Below are 24,152 nucleotides of genomic sequence, written 5' to 3' on the forward strand. Positions count from 1 at the left end.
AAATTGATGATGTTGGCCCTTTAAAGAACAATGAGGGTAAAATCATAGAAAGCGATGTGGGAAAAGCAAATGTTTTAAATACTTTTTTTTTCAACTGTGTTAACACAGGAAAAGCATATGCCACGGGAAGCGCAGAATGATAATGTAAACGCTTCATTAAGAATGACCTGCCTAACCCAGGAAGAAGTGCAGAACCGACTTAGTAACATTAAAATTGACAAATCACCAGGCCCTGATGGCATTCACCCTCGGGTATTAAGGGAGTTAAGTAATGTGATAGACAGGCCTCTATTCCTTATATTTAAAGACTCTATAGAAACTGGGTCTGTTCCACTGGATTGGCGGCTAGCAAATGTGGTACCAATATTCAAAAAAGGGTGTAAAAGGGAACCTGGAAACTATAGGCCGGTAAGCTTAACATCTGTTGTGGGTAAAATGTTTGAAGGGTTTTTAAGGGATACTATTATGGAATGTCTCAATGTTAATAATTGTTTAACTCCATATCAACATGGATTTATGAAGGATCGCTCCTGTGAAACTAACGTGATCAGCTTCTATGAGGATGTAAGCTCTCACCGAGGACACCGAGGAGAATCATTGGATGTCATTTATCTTGACTTCGGTAAAGCATTTGACACTGTCCCACATAAAAGACTGCTAAGTAAAATGAGAAAGCTTGGGCTCGGGGAAAATGTGTGTAGATGGGTAGGTAGCTGGCTTAGTGGTAGAAAACAAAGAGTGGTTATTAATGGTGCATACTCAGATTGGGCCAGGGTTACTAGTGGGGTGCCACAGGCGTCTGTATTGGACCCCCCACTATTTAATATATTTATTAATGATCTGATGGATGGTTTACAGAGTAAAATATCAGTATTTGCAGATGATACAAAACTATGTAAGGTAGTTAACACAAAGGAGGACAGTTTGCAACTACAGATGGATTTGAGTAAATTGGAGAATTGGGCTGAAAAATGGCAAATGAGGTTTAACATAGATAAGTGTAAGGTTATGCACATGGGAAGGAGAAACAGATGCTATGATTACTTACTAAATGGGAAACTGCTGGGGAAATCAGACATGGAAAAAGATTTAGGCATCTTAGTCAATAAGAAGCTAAATTGGAGTGCCCAGTGTCAGGCAGCAGCCACCAAAGCAAATAGGGTGATGGGATGTATTAGAAGAGGTCTGGGGGCACGAGATGAAAACATCATTCTCCCTCTGTACAAATCACTCGTCAGACCACACTTGGAGTATTGTGTGCAATTTTGGGCGCCGGTGCTCAAGAAAGACATTACTGAACTTGAAAGGGTTCAGAGGCGGGCTACTAAAATAATAAATGGAGTGGGTGCATTACAATACATGGAAAGGTTATCAAAATTAGGTCTACTTACTCTAGAAAAGAGAAGACTTAGGGGAGACCTAATAAACAAGTACAAATATATCAGAGGGCCATATAGAGCTCTCTCCCATGATCTGTTTGTACTAAGGACTATGACAAGAACAAGGGGGCATTCTCTTCGATTGGAGGAAAGAAAATTCCTGCATCAGCATAGAAGAGGGTTCTTCACAGTAAGAGCAGTGAGGCTCTGGAACTCTCTTCCTGAGGAAGTGGTGATGGCCAACTCACTGAATGAATTTAAGAGAGGAATGGATGCTTTTCTTGATAGCAAAAGTATAGAAGGTTATAAATAGCATAATCTTACAGGTGGATAGAAGAGCGACCAAGATTATTAGAGGAATGGGTGGGCTGCAACACCAAGACAGGTTATTAAACTTGGGGTTATTTAGTTTAGAAAAACAAAGGCTTAGGGGGGATCTAATCACAATGTATAAACGTATGAGGGGACAGTACAGAGACCTTTCCAAAGATCACTTTACACCTAGGCCTGCGACTGGAACACGGGAGCATCCGCTACGTCTTGAGGAAAGAAGGTTTAATCATAATCACAGACGAGGATTCTTTACTGTACGAGCAGTGAGACTATGGAACTCTCTGCCGCATGATGTTGTAATGAGTGATTCACTACTAACATTTAAGCCTGGATGCCTTTCTTGAAAAATATATTACCAGTTATGTATATTAGATTTTATGACAGGGTGTTGATCCAGCGAACTAGTCTGATTGCCATATGTGGAGTCAGGAAGGAATTTTTTTCCCCATTGGAGCTTATTTGACACATTGGGGGTTTTTTGCCTTCCTCTGGATCAACATGTTAGGCTATGGGTTGAACTAGATGGACTTAGAGTCTCCCTTCAACCTTAAAAACTATGAAAAACTATGAAAACTATGAAGTTGTGCTGTGGCACAATAAAAGGGGACTGATCTCAAAACAAATGTACTAGACCCACTATACAGTTGTCCTGTTAAAGGATCAACAGTTGTCCCATTCTAGGACCAAAAGAGCTAAATTAATCTGCTTACAATAAAGAGACATAAAGTTTCATAGACCTATGGGAACCGGCCATCAGGTGAATGTATAACTAATTACAGGGCCAGTACTTATAAGTAACACACTGAGGAGAGCTGCTTCACGAAAATGATACTTATCAATCACTCATTACATTATATAGTAAAGGAACACTCTCACCTATGTATATAGCTGTGATCCCAGAAGGATTTCCCATATTTATAGAATCACATTCATATAAAATTGGATGGTGTACACACTCCCGACGCGTTTCTTCTAGGCAGATTCATCAGGGGAGCAAAACCCTTATGTGCCTAAATTACGCCAAAATCAGCCATATCACATGGTCACCGCTTGCTGGGCTGTGGAAGACATATACCAGAAACAAGGTTAATTATAGCCACTGAACAAACTACTGCACATATTAACATGCTCTAGCAATCAAATGATCACTTACCACTTACAAAAGTCCTCAGTTCATCTATGGTGTGCCATACCTGCTCACCGCTCCAAAACCGCCCCTTATATGGACAGCCAGAACAGTGTGCTGGCAGGGGAGACTAGGTTAGTTCCGGGTCCGCCTACTTTTACAGCATCATCCATCACTACATCCCCATGCTGCTGTGTAGAACACTTCCAGAAAGCGTGACATCAGCCCTATCATGCCCCCAGGACCGCCTCCCACTGTCTATACTATTGAATTAAATGCAAATAAGCGTTCCACTGCATACAAAGCGGCGGTTTTTAGTGTGATGCCCAGGGATATGGGGTACTCGGTCCCGGGCAGTGAATATCTGGGGAATGTCACTTTGGTGGCTGTTGCCCGATTCCGTGCCTTGGGCATTTTTTGTAAAGGGGATATATTTACACGGGATTAGAATAGTGTTCACACGTGACGCCACTTGCGGTGTTGCGGCTATGTAGATGGAGCTGCCGCTGTACAATGTCCACTACTGGGGCTGGTGTTAATGGCAGCCTGGATGTTAGACCCTCCGCAAGCAGGGCCGGGCCCCAGAGGGTAGATGTAATGACGGATGTCGGAAGAAGGTAGTCCACACAAAGGATTCAGTGCAACTGGTTCTTTAATCACTTTCTGGTGGTAACTGGTCACCCGAGGCCGGCTGGTTTCACTTTCAGGTCCCCTTTATCCCAGTGCCAGTGTAGTAATCTGGTACCTTCTTCCCCTGCACCTGTCTCTGGTTGATGGGTCCCCATGGCGTTGTTGGATGTGTGCATCAGTTTTTTTTAAATATTTGTAGTGAGTCTCTTTCTGACTGAGCACTCCGCCCTTTAAACCAGGCTGTGTTCATAACCTTTATAGCGGGAGTCCTAGCTGCCCAAACATGGAGATTAGTCCAAATAGTGGCATTTCAAGTTAGATTTTTTTAGTCTAGCTGCCCAGACACGGATGTTTTTAACCTAGATAGTGGCATTTAAGTTAGGTACCCGGATTGTTGAGACTACCTTGCCGTTGGTTTCCAGGCTTACATGCATTGGCCAATACATAAACTAAAAATCTAATTTTTTCATATAGCAGTAATACAGTACCAGAGTTTCCTTATACATTGTTGGCTTTTTAGTGTGCAGCTGTATGCATCTTATATTGACTGTTTTTTCATCTAGCACCTATTCACACTTGTTGGATTTGCGGGTCAGTTTTTTTGAAATATTAGCATTGGATTCAGGGACACCCCTGATCCGGACATTGTTTCTCCAAGTCCCAAACTTTGTTTCTTAGAGACTGCAGCTCCCTGTCCATATCGTGGTGTGCGTCCACTAGATCATTATGAGAGTTAAGCGGGCTTTACACGGTACGACATCGCTAAAGTGATCTCGTTGGAGTCACGGAATTTGTGACGCACATCCGGTCGCTTTAGCGATGCCGTTGCGTGTGACACCTATGAGCGATTTTGGATCATCACAAAAATGTGCAAAATCACTCATCGGTGACATGATATCAAATATCGTTACTGCAGCAGTAACGAAGTTGTTCCTCATTCCTGCGGCAGCACACATCGTTCCGTGTGACACCGCTGGAACGAGGAAGCTCTCCTTACCTGCCTCCCTGCCACAATGCGGAAGGAAGGAGGTGGGCGGGATGTTATGGCCCGCTCATCTCCGCCCCTCCGCTTCTATTGGGCGGCGGTTCAGTGACTCTGCTGTGATGTCGCTGTGACGCTCAACGAACCGCCCCCTTAGAAAGGAGGAGGTTCGCCGGTCACAGCGACGTCGCAGGGAAGGTAAGTAGTGTGACGGGTCTGGGCGATGTTGTGTGACACGGGCAGAGATGTGCCCGTGTCGCACAACTGATGGGGGCGGGTACGCACGATGGGGATATCGGTACCGATATCGCAGTGTGTAAAGCGGCCTTTAGCATATTCCACCATCTTTGATTCTATGTTGTCAGTGCGCTCACCCAAGGAAACTAGCTCTGATTTCAGTTCCGCAATGGCGGCTTTAAAATCTTTGTTAATGGAGGAACGGAAACAGCTGAGGAGATCCTGCATCATACCTCTACTAGTCGATGCATCCTCCGGGAGTGAAGAGGTCATGCAGGGAGAAGAAACCTGTGAGGAGGCAAGGGAAGATAGCGGGTCCCACTGATGAGGAGAAGGGCGGCTCACACTGTGTCAGAAAAACTCGGTGAGTTTGGCTGGGGAGCCTCTTTTTTTTAGATCTCCCACTCGTCATCTTCATCTCCGGTAAGCTGCAGAGTTACAATTTTGGGCTGGAAGCTCTGAACCCTGTGTGCATGATGCATCCTACGTCTTACACACTCACTGGTCCCGCGCAGGCGCACTACAATACTTTGATCTGCCCTGCTCAGGGCAGACCAAAGTACACCTGCGCAGGACCTCAATGCCGGGGAGTGTGGATGACGTAGGACACGTCATGCACCCAGCTACAGAAGAAGGATGGTCAAAAGAGGTGGCGCCGGCACCGGACAACGGAGACACCCATCTGACTCAAATCCACTGCAGCGCGACTGTGAGGTACACTACAGTTTAAAAATTTAGGGTCACCCAGAGTTTTTTGTCTTTTCCATGAAAAATCATACTTTTATTTATCAAATGAGTTGTATAATGAATAGAAAATATAGTCCAGACATTGACTAGGTTAGAAATAATGATTTTTTTCTTGAAATAATAATTTTCTCCTTCAAACTTTTCTTTCGTCAAAGAATGTTCCCTTTGCAGCAATTACAGCTTTGCAGACCTTTGGCATTCTAGCTGTTAATTTGCGGGGGTAACCCGAAGCATTACATTTATTGGTTCCATTAAACTCTCAAAAGGGTCAGAAAAAGAGAACTTTCATGTGAAAATCGACAGTCTAATCTTGTTCTTAGAAATTAAGGATATTCAATGCGAGAAATTGCCAAGAAACTGAAGATTTCCTATAACTGTGTGTACTACTCCCTTCAGAGGAGAGCACAAACAGGCTCTTACCAGAGTAGAAAGAGCAGTGGGAGGCCCCGCTGCACAAATGAGCAACAAGACAAGTACATTAGAGTCTCTAGGCTGAGAAATCGATGCCTCACAGGTCCTCAACTGGCAGCTTCATTAAATAGTACCGGCAAAACGCCAGTGTCAACGTCTACAGTGAAGAGGTGACTCCGGGATGCTCGCCTTCAGGGCGGAGTGGCAAAGAAAAAGCCATATCTGAGACTGGCTAATAAAAGGAAAAGATTAATATGGGCAAAATAACACAGAGATTGAACAGAAGTTTGGAAAAAAGTGTTATGGACAGACAAATTCAAGTTTGAGGTGTTTGGATCATACAGAAGAACATTTGTGAGATGCAGAACTACTGAAAAGATGCTGGAAGAGTGCTTGACGCCATCTGTCAAGCATGGTGGAGGTAATGTTATGGTCTGGGGTTGCTTTGCTGCGGGTAAAGTGAGAGATTTGTACAAGGTAAAAGGGATTTTGAATAAGGAAGGCTATCACTCCATTTTGCAATGCCTTGCCATGCAATGTGGACAGCGCTTGATTGGAGCCAATTTCATCCTACAACAGGACAATGACTCAAAGCACACCTCCAAATTATGCATGAATTATTTAGGAAAGAAACAGGCAGCTGGTATTCTATCTGTAATGGAGTGGCCAGCCCAGTCACCAGATCTCAACCCTATTGAGCTGTTGTGGTAGCAGCTTGACCGTATGGTGCGCAAAAAGTGCCCATCAAGCCGATCCAACATGTGGGAGGGGCTTCTAGAAGCATGGGGTGAAATATCTCACGTCCAATCTGCCTATTTTGTCTCCTGCGTTGGCCTGAAAAATGTGGTGACTGAATTCGGTGTTCTGTCTCAGAACCTGAAGAAGAAAAATCTGCTGAAGAATCCCTGTGATGCGCAAGTGTGCATCTGGTGGAGAAGTTGTCTTGCCATTTGTAGACTCTAGCTAGTGCGTTAGGAGCACAACTTCACCGTTTCCATGGTGAGTGGTTGAATTGCTGCTTCTTTGGCTGTTCTGTCAGCGAGGGCATTCCACACTGCTTCCTTTGACGTTCCTCCAGTGTGGGCCTTGACCTTGATCACCGCAACTCTGTCTGGCAATAGCAAAGACTCCATCAATTCTCCTATGGCCTTGTGGTGGTGTACAGGTGTTCCATTGGAGGTGATGAAGTTTCTGGCTTTCCATATGGGTCCATAGTCCTGCGTGATGCCCCATGGGTAGCGAGAGTCAGAATAGATGTTAACCTTTTTCTGCACAGCCATATTGCAGGCTTCAGCAAGAGCACGTATCTCAGTTTCGTGAGCATACAAGGATGCGAGTAGTGCCTATACTATTAGCATAGCATCTTCTGTTACCACCACCATACCTATGTGGAACTGACCTTCGAGTAGAGTAGAGTTATGCCAGAGTAGACTACCTCTTCCACCAAGGTGTCAGAGGTGAGACATTCCTCCCTTGGAAGAGGGATGAGTGTATCAGGGTTAAGGATCACACACAGGGAGATAGTGACATTGTTAGGGAGCAGCAGAGAACATTGCCACAAGTAATAGGTGACAGACAGGTGTTTTGGCTAAGTCTGTGCGAGAATGGCAGTGATGTCATGCGGAGCATTGATCTTCAACTGGTGCCCTAGAATGATGTCGGAGGTCTTATCCAGCAACAGGTGGGTGCAAACACAGCTCTCATGCAGGATGGTGGTCCTCGGGCGACTGGGTCCAGTATGGCAGAGTAGTATCCATGGGGCCGCTGTCTGCCTCTGTGTGTTAGGACCCCTGTTGCGTGTCCTGCTTTCTCCATGACAAACAGATAATGGCTTTTGGTAGTCAAGCAGGCCCGGGGCTGGCGATGACAGGATGATACTTTTCAGGTTGTAGAATCCATCCATAGTGTCTTGTCTTAAGCTGAATAGTTTATCCTTGAGGCAGTCATACAGAGGCTGCATGTGCATAACAGCATCCAGAATCCAGGGACGGCAGTAGGATACAAGTCCGTTCAACAGCTGCCTTCCTGTCTTCTGTGAAATGTTTTGCCTAATGAGAGATGCCGTGACCCAGGAGCATAAGGCTATGTGCGCACGTTGCGTACAAGCCCTGCAGATATTTCTGCAGCGATCTGAAGAGCACATGTGCGCTTTAGATCGCTGCAGAAATGTCCGTAGTGAGCGCCGATTCCATGCGCTCTGCCTGCAGCTCCTGCCATAGACAGAGCAGGAGCTGCCGGCAAAGCGCAGGAAAGAAGTGACATGTCACTTCTTTTTGCGCAGCGCTTCGGCAGTAGCCGAAGCGCTGCGCTCTTAGACGCCACGTGCGCACGGCCCCTGCACAATCTCCATAGACTGTGCAGGGGCCGCAGGACGCATGCAGTTACGCTGCGCTACAAAGCGCAGCGTAACTGCATGTTTTTACGCAACGTGCGCACATAGCCTAACTCTGTCCAGGCAGAACAGTTTTTTCTCCTTTGAGGCTTTGCACCCATTGTGTGCAAGAAACTGCAGCAGTGAGATTGAGTATTCTTGGGCTTCATCCAGGGAATTAGAGCAGAGAAGGAGGTCATTAACATACTGGAGGAGAATGACAGTGGAGTGGGTCGTTTTCCAGGGTTCTAGCACAGTAGTCATGGCTTCACTGAACATGGAAGGGCTGTTCTGAGCTACTTGAGGCATCAATATCCAGGTGTATTGCTGGCCATGTGTGAAGGCAAACTGGTACTGTCAGTACACTGAAGAAGGCATTAGCTAGTTTCACAACTGTAAAGCAGGAGGAAGCAGGAGGGATGGATGCCAGAAGGGTATGAGGATTGGGCATAATTGGCATGTCCAACACTGTGGCTTCATTAACTGCATGCAAGTCCTGCACTATCCGGAACTTGGGCGGTTCTCCCTTCTGTTGCTTCTTCACAGGAAACAATGGGGTATTGCAAGGGGATTTGGTGGGATTGATCTCTCCATTCTTGAGATAGTGTTCTAATTGGTGAGTGATAGCAGAAAGATTGTTGAATGAACAGTGGGTATTGGGGTTTGCGGGGAAGCAGGGCTCCTGGTTTAAGCTTCACCTCCACTGGTTGGACTAGAAGTATCCCAATATCCTCCAGGCCTTGTGACCAAAGGGTGCTAGGGATCTGTGTTAGCCAGGTGGCCCCGGTGGGCTTTATATCTTTGGATATACAGAAGAGAGCAAACACTTGTGACACTTCCTGATCCAGAGGGGTAGGATAGAGAGTACCATCATTGTTGAAAGAGATACAGGCATGTAATTTTCTGAGTAAATCTGTTCTCAATAGATTGACTGGACATGTTGTGCACACAACAAGCTGTGAGATCATACTGTGAGTGGGACGTAAGCTCTTATTCATTGGATGTGTCATCGGGGTGTTCCGGGTGGTCCCATCTATTCCCACACATGGGCCTACTTCATCTGTGAGACAATCTGGGTCAGTTAAGTCAGCAAACCTAATGACACTTCTGGCTGCATCGGTATCCACCAAAAAGGCAATAGATCTCCCTTCTACCTCCACTTGTATGGTAGGAGTAGGGCTGCTAGCTTGCTTGGATGTGTGGATGTGTAGCAGGGCGGTGGTGGATCCAGTTTGCCAATGTCCTATTGTGGGTGAGGAGGGAGAGGAATTTGAGGCAGATCAAATGGTGAGTGGTCCTGATTATCAGAATGCTGAGGGGCTGATCTGCAATTCTTTTGAATACGACCAAGTGTTCCACACCTATAGCAGCTGATCCTTGACTTCGTGTGTCACTGATCCTCTCCAGGTGACTGTGAAATCAGCACATTTGTACGTGGGGTGGTCTTGGAAGCTGCTAGATTCATCTCCACACCTCTTGCCACTTGGAAGAGGTTGTCTTGGTCCTTCACTCTGTAATTAGGAGTTACCAGCTGCAGTTGTTTGTGTATGGGCTCTCGGAGACCTGAGACATAGGATTGTACCCAGGTTTGTATGTGGGCTTTCTCTCTATAGCTGAACCCTAAATCTAAGAACATCTGGTTGAGTCAGTGTTAGAATTTCTTCACCATCTCTCCCTTCTCCTGGACCATGTTTTGTAGTGAGACATACTTCTTTTCCCCACTCACACAGTCATTCACAGAACTGTTCCCCTGAATAATAGGTCTGCAAGTAAACTGGAGTGGCACCCAAACCCTAACTGCAAACCTAATTCCATTACTGGCCAGAAAGAATCTCCAGTTTTAATCTCGGTGAGCCCGTAAAAATCAGTATATGTGACGTGTATATGTATATATACAGTATACACATGTATACAGTATATGTGTGAGTTTTTTGGATCTCACACATCTTCCTATAGAAGGGCATTGGGTGTAAATCAGGTCAGGAAGACTATTCACCATGACTGCAGCCTCCTGGGGCTTCCATGTAACATATCTGGAAGGGCCTAGTCTATGACTGCCAGGGGTAGTATGTGGGCTGACATCATAGAATAAGGACAGTACCGGTGGGTTTTCTTTGGAGGTGGTGGGTTTGGAATCTAGGCTAATTTGGAGGTTAGGTGTGGATGTGAGGTCTTTGTCTTTATGTCCCTCCTTAGTAGCACCTGCTGCACCAGCAGTAAACAGACCAGTAGCTTTGGGTCCTAAGATGGCTGCCAAAGGGGAAGTTGGTATTGACTGAACTGAAATGGCTGCCAAAGGGAAACTAGATGTTGGCCGGGCTGAAATGGCTGCCAAAAGGGAAGTAGGTGTTGGCCGGGCTAAAATGGTCTCCAAAGAGGTTGGGGAGGAAGGGACATAGAGCGTGCCATCTGCATTCAGGACAGAAAATAATGGGGTGGGATCATGTGGACGTGGGGCCCTACACACAGCACACGTTTCATGCCAGTCAGCATTTTGAGCCAGACAGACTACACAAGTCCAACGCTCTGGGGACAGCTTATAGGGTGAGGGGCGTTGCTTTCTAATAGGCCTGGGAGAAGCCATTTCCTGAGGTGACATTTTCTGCCAGTATCATCACATTCCTCTCAACATTTCAATTTTTTAACCTCTTTCGACTTTATATACCATACCTCGACATCTTTAAGGGGTTTTCTGACTTTCAAAAGCCCCCGCTTGTTCAACAAAACATGTTTCCATTCCTGGTCAACTAATCTCCCTCCTGGAGTGGACATTCCTGCCAATATGAGGAGAGTTTTCATATTTTCAACATGCTTTAATCCCTCGCTCTCTCTTACCAACTCCTTTGCAGTAACTTTACCGGGCATAGACTGATTGGAGCCCATCTTACAGGAGTATATAACTTCACACAGATCAGTTATCAGGTGTCTTGACTCTGGCAGCATACACCCCACTCCCACACGGAAACACAGGAGGTTAAGATAAGATAACTGATTTTCTTACCATTTTGGAGTTGCAATTGCCAGGCCTCATCTGCTTCCTCTTCCCAAATGAACCAATGTCACGAATGCTTTCGTCTGGACGTTTTTTCTCATCCTAGCACCACGCTGAGGCGCCACCTGATAAGGGGTAATTTTAGGGGAATGCAATTCAAATATGCATTCACGTCTTAAACGTCTGCAGGTCAACTCATGGGTTAAATGTCGGGCATGCAAGAGAGATGACTGATTTATTGAGGAAGTACAGAAAATAATATAAGAAGCCACTTGGATAGGAACCAAAGGTGCCTACTGTTATTCTATTGGTTAAGCAACAAAAAGAGCTTACACTGAAATATATATGTATGTGTATTTCATCATTTTATATTAAGCTAATTCAGCATGAATCACAAGAGCCTTATGATCAAAAGTACTATGATGTCTGAGTGCAGACATGGGTGCGGTACACAGTACAAGCACAATTTTGAGTACTGTTATTTTTGGATATCTTCATATAATACTGAATACTGTCCATAACACCCCATGTGCACTGTCTCTTTGCATTGTTCTCTCCCTCATTTGCTGTGCGATGAGTATAGCGTCTGGACTGTTGGCCGCTTATGAATAGTAAAAAGCCAGCAGCAAAACCAGTCACGTCACTTGTGGTGGCTTTTCTGATCTCCTGCATCACCTTATAATGACACTGCTCTCCTGCTGACTTATTATTCATAAGCTGTCAACAGTTCGGATGCTGCGCTCATCACATAGCGCATGGGAGAGCAGAAAGCACATGAGGGGAGAAATCACACAGGGGGGAAAGAGCGCACAGGAGAAGCAGCATCCAAGGGGGAGAGAGAGCATGGGGAGATGGTGAACAAGAGGGAGAAAAAGCATGGGGAAATAATGCACAGGGGTCAGAGAGCATGGGGCGAAATAGCACACAGGGTGAGAGCGCAGTGGGGAACAGAATATAGGAGGAGAGAGCGCACAAAGGGAGAGAGTATATGGGGAGTTAACCTGCGCACGTTGGGAAAAGCTATCGCATGTTGGGAAAAGACCGCACACGAGGGAGAGAGAGTGCATAAGAGGGGATTATATTTATGGAGAATATATGTATGTACAGTATATACAGTGTGTATATATATATATATATATATATATATATATATATATATATATATATACTGTATATATGTATATATGTGATACATTCCTGGGCAAGGTGCGGCCCGCCTACTAGTGATGGGTAGCTCCTGAACGAGCCGGCTCTAAGAGCCGGCTCTTCATAGTGAATCATATGAGTCGGCTCCTGGCAGGGAGCCAATTGAAATGTAAACGGCTCTTTGCCAGTTCCGTTCCACACAGTCAGTCCCCTCTTGCCCCGCCCCTCTCGGCCCCTCCCTCCCGGCAGTAGTCACTCTGATCTTATCCAGATCCAGAAGACTGAGAATGCATGCTCCTCCTGCTGCCGCACATAGCACTGACTCACAGCCCCGCCCCCTCCAATCTGTGACAAGCAAGCAGCAGTCAGGCAGTCACAGCCCCGCCCCCTCCATTCTGTGACAAGCAGCAGTCAGGCAGTCAGGCACTTTATTAAAGGAACACTAACATCTGGATTTAACCTGATTATAGTTATTTACCGCCAGCTTGTAAATCCTCGCTGAGCGAGGGAGAAACAGCGGATGTAAATGTGCGTCCCTTGTTCTCTGCCATTCACTTGAATGGAAGAGAACAAATGATCCGCGATGCTGGATTGAGCATCACTGGATCGCAGGCTCGGGTGCTGCAGCGACTGTGTAAATGCACCATTAGCTAGTGCAGCTTGGAATGGTTCTGTTGTTTCTGGTGAATCCCAGCAGCCCCTGTTACATGATAGCAGTGCCAATCTGAGGGACCAACTTCATGCACAGAACTAGTCCTATACAAGGCAGTGCAGCCTCTCACATCACATCCCATTCTGCATACAATTGCCAGTAGTGTTGAGCTAATTGAATTGCACTTGTTTGATTTCTGCACTTTTTTTTTATCAAACATTGTGTTTGTTAAAGTTTTTACAGCAAATAATATAAAATCCGGTTATTCTGGAAACTATTCTGTTTTATGTCATAAATTGGCACGTGTAGATTTTTACTAAAAGGTACAATCATGGGTTACAACATACCAGAATTGGGCTTCAAATTTAAAGCCAAAGGTAATAGGAAATGAAGAGCCGTTTTCGGAGCCAAAAGAGCCGACTCTTTTTGGTGAGCCGATCCAAAAGAGCCGGCTCACCAAAAAATCGCATTTTACCCATCACTACCGCCTACTGTCTGTGACCGGCCCCTCTGTCTTAGCTCAGAGTTGGGGGCGTGGCCTGATCTACACTGCTGAGAGCAGACGCAGATACCGACCAGATACACCGTTGCCAGGTAGACTGCTATTACAGAGCCAGATCAAGCGTCGTAGTTGTCCTGCGGGCGGGCTGGCCTGGGCTGGAGTCTCAGCAGGTGTCTCTTGATTTTGCACACTGTTTATTTAAACTTGCAAAAGCGCCGGCCGCAACCCAGTACAGCAGACACGCCCACACTGTACTTGGTGGTCGGCAGCGTCTGCTGTTCTCACCCAGCGTGCCTGCGGCAGGAGAGGAGTCTGTGTGCAGGAGGAGGTGAGCACAGGGTCGGGCAGGCAGGAAGTCTCAGATGTTCCCACAGTGACGAGGTGACAGGACCCGGCTCTCCCGGTATGCTCTCATCAGCTTTCTGCAGGGCAGTCGCTCTATCTGAGGCATACTCTGATATATTCCAACAGGTGAACTTTGACACAGATCTCGTCGGCTGTCAGTGGGAGTCATCGGCTCCAGCATCACAATAAGTCTCCAGCAATAACTCACAGTGAAAGTATAGAGACAGCAGACAGTAGAGCACAGCGTCCTGCACGGTCTGATCCTCAGCCTGGCTACAAGACGTCATATAGTATAAAGTTTATAGACCCAGATATTACAGCATGTGAGCTCCTGGTGCAGGTATCAGATCAGTCACTGCACAAATCTTTGTACATCTTTGCCCAGTATAACACATCCAGTGTACACACTGTTATATACATTCTGATGTCTGTAGCCACTGTATAGTACAGGGGTGGGCAATTAATTTTCCCATGGGGCCGCATGAGAAATTGGGATTGGTTTAGAGGGCCGGACTAATATAATTACCTCAGTTCTACCCAATATACTACATCACTACACCCCCTCCATATACTACACCTGTAATAAACTACACCACTACACCCCATATACTACACCTGTAATATAGTACACCTCCATATAGCACACCTGTAATATTCTACAACTCCATATAGTACACCTGTAATATACTACATCACTACACCCCTATATACTACACCTGTATTATACTACACTCCCTCCATATACCTGTAATATACTACACCCCCATATACTACACCTGTATTATACTGCACCACTATATAATACACCTCCGATATACTACATCATTACACCCCTATATACTACACCTGTAATATACTACATCACTACACCCCATATACTACACCTGTAATATAGTACACCTCCATATAGCACACCTGTAATATACTACAACTCCATATAGTACACCTGTAATATACTACATCACTACACCCCTATATACTACACCTGTATTATACTACACTCCCTCCATATACCTGTAATATACTATACCCCCATATACACCTGTATTATACTACACCACTATATAATACACCTCCGATATACTACATCATTACACCCCTATATACTACACCTGTAATATACTACATCACTACACCCCATATACTACACCTGTAATATAGTACACCTCCATATAGCACACCTGTAATATACTACAACTCCATATAGCACACCTGTAATATACTACAACTCCATATAGTACACCTGTAATATACTACATCACTACACCCCTATATACACCTGTAATATACTACATCACTACACCCCTATATACACCTGTAATATACTACATCACTACACCCCATATACTACACCTGTAATATACTACACCTCCATATAGCACACCTGTAATATACTGCACCTCCATATAGCACACCTGTAATATACTACATCACTACACCCCTATATAGCACACCTGTAATATACTACACCTCCATATAGCACACCTGTAATATACTACACCTCCATATAGCACACCTGTAATATACTACATCACTACACCCCTATATAGCACACCTGTAATATACTACACCTCCATATAGCACACCTTTAATATATTACACCTCCATATAGCACACCTGTAATATACTACATCACTACACCCCCATATACTACACCACTATATACACCTCCATATAGCACACCTGTAATATACTACACCCCCATATAGCACACCTGTAATATACTACATCACTATACCCCCATATACTACACCACTATATACACCTCCATATAGCACACCTGTAATATACTACACACCCATATGTCACACGCCCTGCTCCCCATACAGCCTGCACCCCCATATCACACACACTACACCCCCATATGTCACACACCCTGCCCACATATCTCACCCTGCCTGTACCCCAACTTACCCCTCTCAAACACTCTGCACCCCTTCACATCCTTCTGTCAGTCTGCAGCCCTCATATGCCACTCACCCTGCAACTCCATCTTCCCTCATATGCACTCACCCTGCAACTCCATCTTCCCTCATATGCCACTCACCCTGCAGCCCCCCTCCCCCTCATGTCCCCTCTTTTCTCATTACCAGTCATCATGTGTCCACATCTCCTTCAGGATTCAGTATCTTTGCTTTCTGCCCGGCATCCTGTGTCTCCTCCCACACAGTCACATGGGTGTGACATCATCGCAGGTCCTGCAAGATGAATTATTCCGTCTGCTGTGCTGCTTCTTCCTCTCCCGGGCGGGAACTTTTGAAATGACACACGCAGCGCAGTACTGACAACGTCAGAGCGCGCGCGTGTGTCACTGACAATTAGTGCCGGCAGTGAATAGAGGAAAGACTCCTGCGTTCCGCTACCTGCACTGACTGTGCGGACCTGCACAGGATCTCTCCCTGCTCGGCACGCTGCAGCCCGGCTCCACTGCACCGGCTGAAGATGGGCGGGCCGGTCACAGAGAGCAGGCGGGCCGGATGTGGCCCGCGGGCCGCCCCTTGCCCAGGTCTGGTATAGTATATACTAATCTGAATACTGGCTGTGCTGTAATGTACACCTTTCACCATCTGATGTCTGTGCATAAATATGGTCCAAAAATTGATGCAGGGCCCCCACCAGCATGTTAGTCAAATCCTATAATAAGGTCCCCCATCTGTAACAATGTCCCCTTCCTGTAATAATGTCCCTTTACTGTGCTCTCCATATATAATAATGTCTCCGCCGTGTCTGTCCTGGCCCTGTATATAATAATGTCTCCGTCCTGTAATAACTTTTCTGTCCTGGGCCTATATGTAATAACGTCCTCGTCATGTAATAAGGTCCCTGTCCTAGGCCCTGTGTGTAATAATATCACCCGTTATCTTATAATGTCCCTTCATGGGCCCTTCAAACAATAATGCCACCATCCTGGCACTTTCCTCAAACACATTTAAACACAAGAAATAAACAATTCCTCTCATCTTTCCTTGATCCTGCGGCGAGCAGCTTCTTCTTTCTCCTCCATAATAGACGCAAAGGGGATGGTGAGCAGCACCTGGCAGTGATCTCATGCCCTGTATGATGAGCATGCTAACGTCAGCTGCCGGTCTCTGATAGGTGTGCGGTCACTACAACACATTAGGGTATGTGCGCACGTGTGCGCTTTGCACCGCACCGAAAATGTGCGCTTCAGAGCGCAGCTGAAAAGCTGCGTTCTGAAGCGCATGGTGCCGGCAGATTCGTGCGCTCTGCATGCTGCCTCTCCCTATAGATAGCATGCAGAACGCACGAAAGAAGTGACATGTCACTTCTTAGAACGCAGCGATTCGGCAAGCAGCCGAATCGCTGCGTTCTAACATGCCACGTGCGCACAGCCCCTGCATAATCTCCATAGATTGTGTAGGGGACGCAGGACGCATGCAGTTACGCTGCGGTGCAGAACGCAGCGTAACTGCATGTAATACGCACACGTGCACACATACCCTGAAGCTGAAGACAGAGATACCACTGGCAGCCTCCTAACTCCACAGGCCTCGTCAGGATCTCTCCCTCTGCTACCTTGATTGTTATGCCCCTGCAGATATTATATACAGATATTATATACAGGATAATATTCGTCCGGTATAATATTTGTTGCTCTGTAGTTATCACATATTGTTTACTAATATAGTTGCAAAAAATCTATTAAAGGGATGTCGGTCTTTGAAAAACTTGCTATTTTAGGTCAAGATGTGATGTTTAGTTTATTAAACACTGTAAAGTTGACAATTTTCTAAAGTGAACAATGACAAGTTCATTAAAGTTCATCATCTCATTAAATAATGATATAATTAGGTCCTCCATATTATCATTCAATCTTTGTATTGTTTAACTCACTTTTTGTTTATGAAGGGATAATATATATATACTATATACAGTATTGGGTAAAACTGAGTTAATTATATTAGTCCGGCCCTCTAAAACCATCCCAATTTCTCATGCGGCCCAATGGGAAAATTAATTGCCCACCCCTGCTCTATATTATAGTTGTGTTTAAAGGGGCCCACTAACACTCTTTTACACAGGGCCCATAGAGACCTGAAGTCGACCCTGCAATAAATATTTGACAAAACTAATACATGGACTTTGTATTTTTGAAGGAAATTACTTTGGTCTACTGTACCGTAATGTTCCTCAAACACCTTGTGATGCAAACTAGGTGGTACAAACAATCTTCCCAGGGTACAGGAGATCGGGGCATCCCCCTAAGCCTCTAAAACCCTCCTTTCCAGGTTCGAGTATAGGGTAGAACCCACCACCCCCTTGGGTAGAATGGGACTCGGGTTCACATGATCACTAGTTCCTGTGAAACTCCGAGACAAGACGTCTGCCTTGATATTCTTAATCCTGGGACGATACATGATGGAGAAATTGAACCTTGTGAAAAATAATGCCTATCTGGCCTGCTTTAGGTTAAGTCCCTTAGCTGACTCGAGGTATGACAGAATTTTGTGTTCAGTGATTACTGTGATGGGATGAATCACCCCCTCCAACCGATGGTGCCACTCCTCAAAGGCCAACATAATAGCCAAAAGTTCTTTGTTACCTACATTATAATTTTCTCTGTGGAAGTAAGGTGTTTTGGTTTTTTTTGAGAAATAGGCACTTGGACGCCATTTACTGGGCGATGAGCTCTGTGACAATACCTCCCCCACCCCCACCTCAGATGAGTCAATTTTCACAACAAATGTTGGGAAACATCAGGCTGAACCAATATAGGTACAGGTGAGAAACATTCCTTGACCGAAGAAAAAGCTTTAAGTGCAAAATCAGACCAAACTGACATGTCCTTCCCCTTTTTAGTCATCTTAGATATTTATATTTACAGGTATGCCTGTATGTTTATGTATCTGTGTTTGTGCGGATCTGCGTGTGCATGGGGCCCACTGAGACTCTTTTGCCAGGGGCCACAAAAACATGGATCTGGCCCAGACTATCCTATATAAATATTGTGGGGGCCTAATAGACGGAGGCAGCAGAGATGAAACGACATTAGCTTGTGTTTTGTGGGAGGCTGTAATGGTTTGATATTTGGTGTACATATTATCTAATGGACCGTTAATACTCGTGTTTGTCTGCCTTTCACTCTTTGCTATCAATATAGATTTGGCTTTGGGAAACAAATTTTTACTACCTTGGGTGGCTAAAGTTGAATACAGTTATCTGATCACTCTAAATTATTGGTGGTCCTCAATATTTTCCCCTTGACTATTAGAAGGGGTGAGATGTGGAATTTTATCCCCTACTAGCTAGCAGTTTTCAAAGAAAGGGCCAAAATCCTTGAAAAGTTACGGTTCTTGTCCCAGGATAAGGTTGGCTCAGCATCACGCTTGGTAATATGGGACACAATGAAAACTTTTATATGGGATATGTTGATTAAAGAAATCTCTAGTATGAAATTTAAAAATTGTTCCCTCACCTATGACTTACATTCAAGTGTGGATGAAACAGCAATGTTATGTGAAATTAGCAACTCCGACTCACAAAGATAATTGGCTGGGGACACAAAAACTCTTAAATAACCACCTCCTTCAACAAGCAGATCATATGGGTTTTTATTAAAAAAAAATTATACTAATAGTGAGATTGCAGGACATCTTCTGGCTATAGTGGTTGGGGCACAGCATGGCTCCTCAATTATAGCCACAATTAGCACATCTGATGGGATCACGGTCACTGACTCGAAAGATAAACTGATTGAATTTTTGTGATTTTACAAGAATTTACACTCTTCCAAGTTGTCCAAATGGAAATTAATAGTTATCTTGATTATATACCTTTACACCAATTAATTATAGATTAACAAAGGGAAGCTTTGGATGCACCTCTTTAGAGAAGACTTTAAATGCTTTTCGAAATCATAAAGCCCCGGGGACTGAAGTACTCTCTTCTGAAATAGATAAAAATTTATGGTCGGTGTTGCTACCCTAATTGTTTTTTTGGGAATCATTTCAAGTGGGTGTGTTATAAAACTCAATGTGCGAAGCCACAATAGTACTTATTCCTGTGTCGGAAATAGACATGTATATACGAATTCATAAAGGTCATAAGCTGCTGTCATACGAAGTTAAGATTCTAAATAAGGTACTGGCCATGCGACTCATTAGACTATTTTACCCATTTGGTATTGGAACATGGAGATCAGACCTTATTTATGCCCGCAAAGTCCACTTCCATAAACCTGAGGAGAATTTTGTTTAGTTTACAGGTGGAACCAGTGACTTTGGGTAAAGTATGTTGTTCTCACTGAGCACTAGAAGGTCTTTGATAGCTTCGAGTGGGAGTTCCTCGGTCTCTTATAAAGGAAATGGGCTTTGGAACAAAATTCCTCTCATGGGTATTATACACTAATTCAAGTGCTAAAATCAGACCAAATAACTCTCTGTCAGACTCTTAAGGCCCCGTCACATGCAGCGACGTAACTAACGATATATCGCCAGGGTCACGAATTCCGTGACATACATCCGGCATCGTTAGCGACATCGTTGCGTGTGACACCAACGAGCGACCGTTAATGATGGAAAATACTCACCAAATCGTCCATCGTTGATACATCATTCCTTTTCAAAAAATTGTTGATTGTTGAGGACGCAGGTTGTTCGTCGTTCCCAAGGCAGCACACATCGCTATGTGTGACACCTCAGGAACGACGAACTACAGCTTACCTGCGGCCGCCCACAATGAGGAAGGAAGGAGGTGGGCAGGATGTTATGGTCGCTCATCTCCGCCCCTCCGCTTCTATTGGGCGGCCACTTAGTGACACCTCGCGAACCGCCCCCTTAGAAAGGAGGCGGTTCGCCGGCCACAGCGACGTCGCTAGGCAGGTAAGTCCGTGTGACGGCTCCAAACGATATTGTGTGCCACGGGCAGCGATTTGCCCATGACGCACAAACTACGGGGGAGGGTACACTCACTAGTGATATCGCTAACGATATCGCTGCGTGTGATGGGGCCTTTAGTATGGGACAAAACAAAGGTGTCTCCTGTTGCCCCTGCTATTTACCTTCGCTAACAAGCCATTGGCTATTAGATTGTATGCCAGAAGAGAAGTGAATGGTTTTATTTATTGATCAGTAGAGAAAAAGGTTGCAGTGTACACGGGTGATCTTATTTTATTGAAGATACTGATTTGTTCCTAATAAATTCTATATCTTTTAATTGATGAATTTGGAGATTATTTGGGACTTCAAATTATTTGGGACAAATCCGTACTAATACTAGTGGATAAGTTATCCCAGAAATCTGCGGTGAATCAAACACATTTGAATGTAGGGGGGATTTTAATATTTAGGCATTCAAATTTCTGCTAATATTATATATTTTGTTTTTTGAATCTAGCTCCTTTATATTTAAAAGGATTAGAACTGCTTATGGTTAAAAGTCAAAATGTATTACTTTCTTATTTTTCTAGAATTGTCATATTTATTTATTTTTAATATATTCTTTGCAGATCATCAGATGTCATTGGCCATCACTTCATGTTTACATTGTCTCTAACCTGCTTCTTGCTTTTGGGGCACAGCTCTATGCTATATCCAACAAAGGTAACACAACAATATTACAGTTTTTGTTACAGCTTCAGTGTTTGACCAGTAATGTTAGTTTAAGAGTAGATCCACACAGGACAGAAAAGGTTTGGATTTTCTCTGTGAATTGGCACATGTGAAATCCTTAGTTAAATACAGTAGCTAGCATGGGGAGGAGATTTTAGTATACTCATTCATTTTCCATAGAATATTTTCTCCTGTATATTTAATACTGTAATTATATCCAGCATGTAAATTTCTTTGTTGATTTTAACTTTATGAACTTATGCTGCATCCATCTCTTAATACTTTTACTGCCAAAGTTTGTTTTCCCAACATTTTGCTCCTCTTGCAGCCACGACAGTTTCACACTTTGAACTTATACAAATGAAAGCTACAGTGCCTTGAAAAAGTATTCATATCTAGTGATGGGCAAACCCCCTGATGTTCGAGTTCGGGAGACTCGCCCGAGCTTTTTGTAAAGTTCGGGTTCTGAGATAACACGAAATTGCATCCGAACATCGAACTTGTACTTTACAGTTATGGGATGGGGCTGGGGAGTCTGTAAAATAAAGAATATATTTAATAATAAACATTGTCTTTATACTTACTTCTCCCGCGACGCGTCCTGCTGTCTCCCGGCGACTTCTCTTTCCGGGTCCGATCATTAATTTTCAGTGGTATTCACTGCTCGTCACTTGGCAGTCTTCAACTGTTTTCGGCCGTGTTCGCGGTGACATCAGGGTTCACCCGAGTCCATGGCTAAGCCATAACTCGGGTGAACCCTAATAATTAAATAATTAAAAAAAATGACATAGCACTCAGCGGTATTTTTGATTCTCAACGCAGAAAAAGCGTATGGCTACGGGCTGCCACCCTCATCTTCCTGGCTTTATTTTGGCTGGCAATCAAAATACAAGGAAGCCCATTAATTTTTTTTTTACTATTTAAAAAATAATTAAAATTAAAATGCGTTGGCTCTTGCCGTATTTTGATCGCCAGTCAGTTAAAGCCAGGCAGCTGGGGGCTGGGATTCTCCGCAGCCATCCCTGGAAATTACGCATTGTTTCTTAGTGCCATTTCCAGGCGCTTTACCCGGCTCTGATAACGGTGGAACACTGGGTAATAAAGGGGTTAATACCAGCTTTGTAGTCTCAGATGTTACTAAGCCTGATATTCTTGGTATCACGCCAAATTATACATGGTCACCATGAATTTCTAGTAAACAGTAAAAAGAAAAACACAACACATAGAATTTTTTTATTATAAGTAAAACAAAAAAAATTTAGAGACTCCATCTTTATTATAAAAAATCGTTAGCCCAATGTAGTCCACAGGTACAGCAATGTCAGCTCTGCTTCATCGATATGTAAAGACAAACATCTCTACAGAGGGAAAAGCAGGATGACACTGAGCTTATGATTCTACTTGCGTATGACTCATGCAGTCTCGCATCAGTACCATCCCGCACGGCCTGACACTCTCCTGACAGGAGTGCCTCCGCTGCATGGAAATACATGCAGCCGACTCACTCCTGTCGGGGGAGTATGTGCTGTGCCGGCTGATGCCATGAGAGACTCGCACTGTGACAGTCAAAGTTCAATCGAGCCCATGGCAGCCATGGACTCGAGTGAACCCTGACATAACCACGAACACAGCCAAAACCAGCCGAAGAATGCAGAGTGCCAAGCAGTGCAGTGAATACCCCCCGAAGTTATCAGGTCCCTCCATGACATCATAGACATGTGACCAGTCTATAAGCCAATGTCTGTACAACATTCACACCAGACTGGTCACATGACTGTGACGTCATGGAAGGTCCTGTAGTCAGTGGTGGTTACCCGGGGCACAGCAATGATCGGACGTGGAAGCAGAAGTGGCCGGGAGAAAGTCTGCTGGACACGTCACGGGACCTGTAAGTATAATCATAATGTTTTTAAATAATGTGCTTTTTTTTTTACAGCCCCTACACCCGATCTGGACCCAATCTATAACACGAGCTTTCCTGGAAAGCTCGTGATCGGGATCGTGTACACGATCTCTACAGCTTGTATTAGTAGTTTATAGAATAAAAGAACAATTTACATTTTAATCAATAATATACCTATAAATAGAAAAATCAGAAAAACTTAAAATTTTGCAGTGGTCTCTTAATTTTTGCCAGAGCTGTATATACATATATATATACTGTATATACTGTATGTGTGTGTGTGTATATATCTATATATCTCTCTCTCTCTCTCTCTGTATATATATATATATATATATATATATATATATATATATATACACATATATATATATATATATATATGTATATATGTGTGTGTATATATATATATATGTATATATGTGTCTATATATATATATATATATATATATATATATATATATATATATGTGTATATATGTGTATATATATATGTATATATGTGTATATATATGTATATATGTGTATATATATATATGTATATATGTGTATATATATATATGTATGTATATATATATATATATATATATATATATATATATATATATATATATATATATATATATATATATATATATGTATATAAAGTGCCTACAAGTAGTATTCAACCCCCTGCAGATTTAGCAGGTTTGAGAAGATGCAAATAAGTTAGAGCCTGCAAACTTCAAACAAGAGCAGGATTTATTAACAGATGCATAAATCTTACAAACCAACAAGTTATGTTGCTCAGTTAAATTTTAATAAATTTTCAACATAAAAGTGTGG

General features: G+C 43.9%; 1 protein-coding gene across 6 annotated transcripts in view; it reads left to right on the top strand.

Moving 5' to 3' along the window:
• PGAP1 (post-GPI attachment to proteins inositol deacylase 1) overlaps positions 1-24,152 on the top strand; it is a 1,652,111-nt gene that overhangs the window by 1,104,475 nt on the left and 523,484 nt on the right. For all 6 annotated transcript variants that reach the window (XM_075317804.1, XM_075317801.1, XM_075317803.1 and 3 more), the window contains one exon: positions 21,322-21,415. In XM_075317804.1, the coding sequence (XP_075173919.1) occupies positions 21,322-21,415 (94 nt within the window). The remainder of the gene's footprint in view (positions 1-21,321; positions 21,416-24,152) is intronic.

Source organism: Anomaloglossus baeobatrachus, chromosome 7 (assembly GCF_048569485.1).
Source record: "Anomaloglossus baeobatrachus isolate aAnoBae1 chromosome 7, aAnoBae1.hap1, whole genome shotgun sequence".
In the NCBI taxonomy this organism is placed as follows: Eukaryota; Metazoa; Chordata; class Amphibia; order Anura; family Aromobatidae; genus Anomaloglossus; species Anomaloglossus baeobatrachus.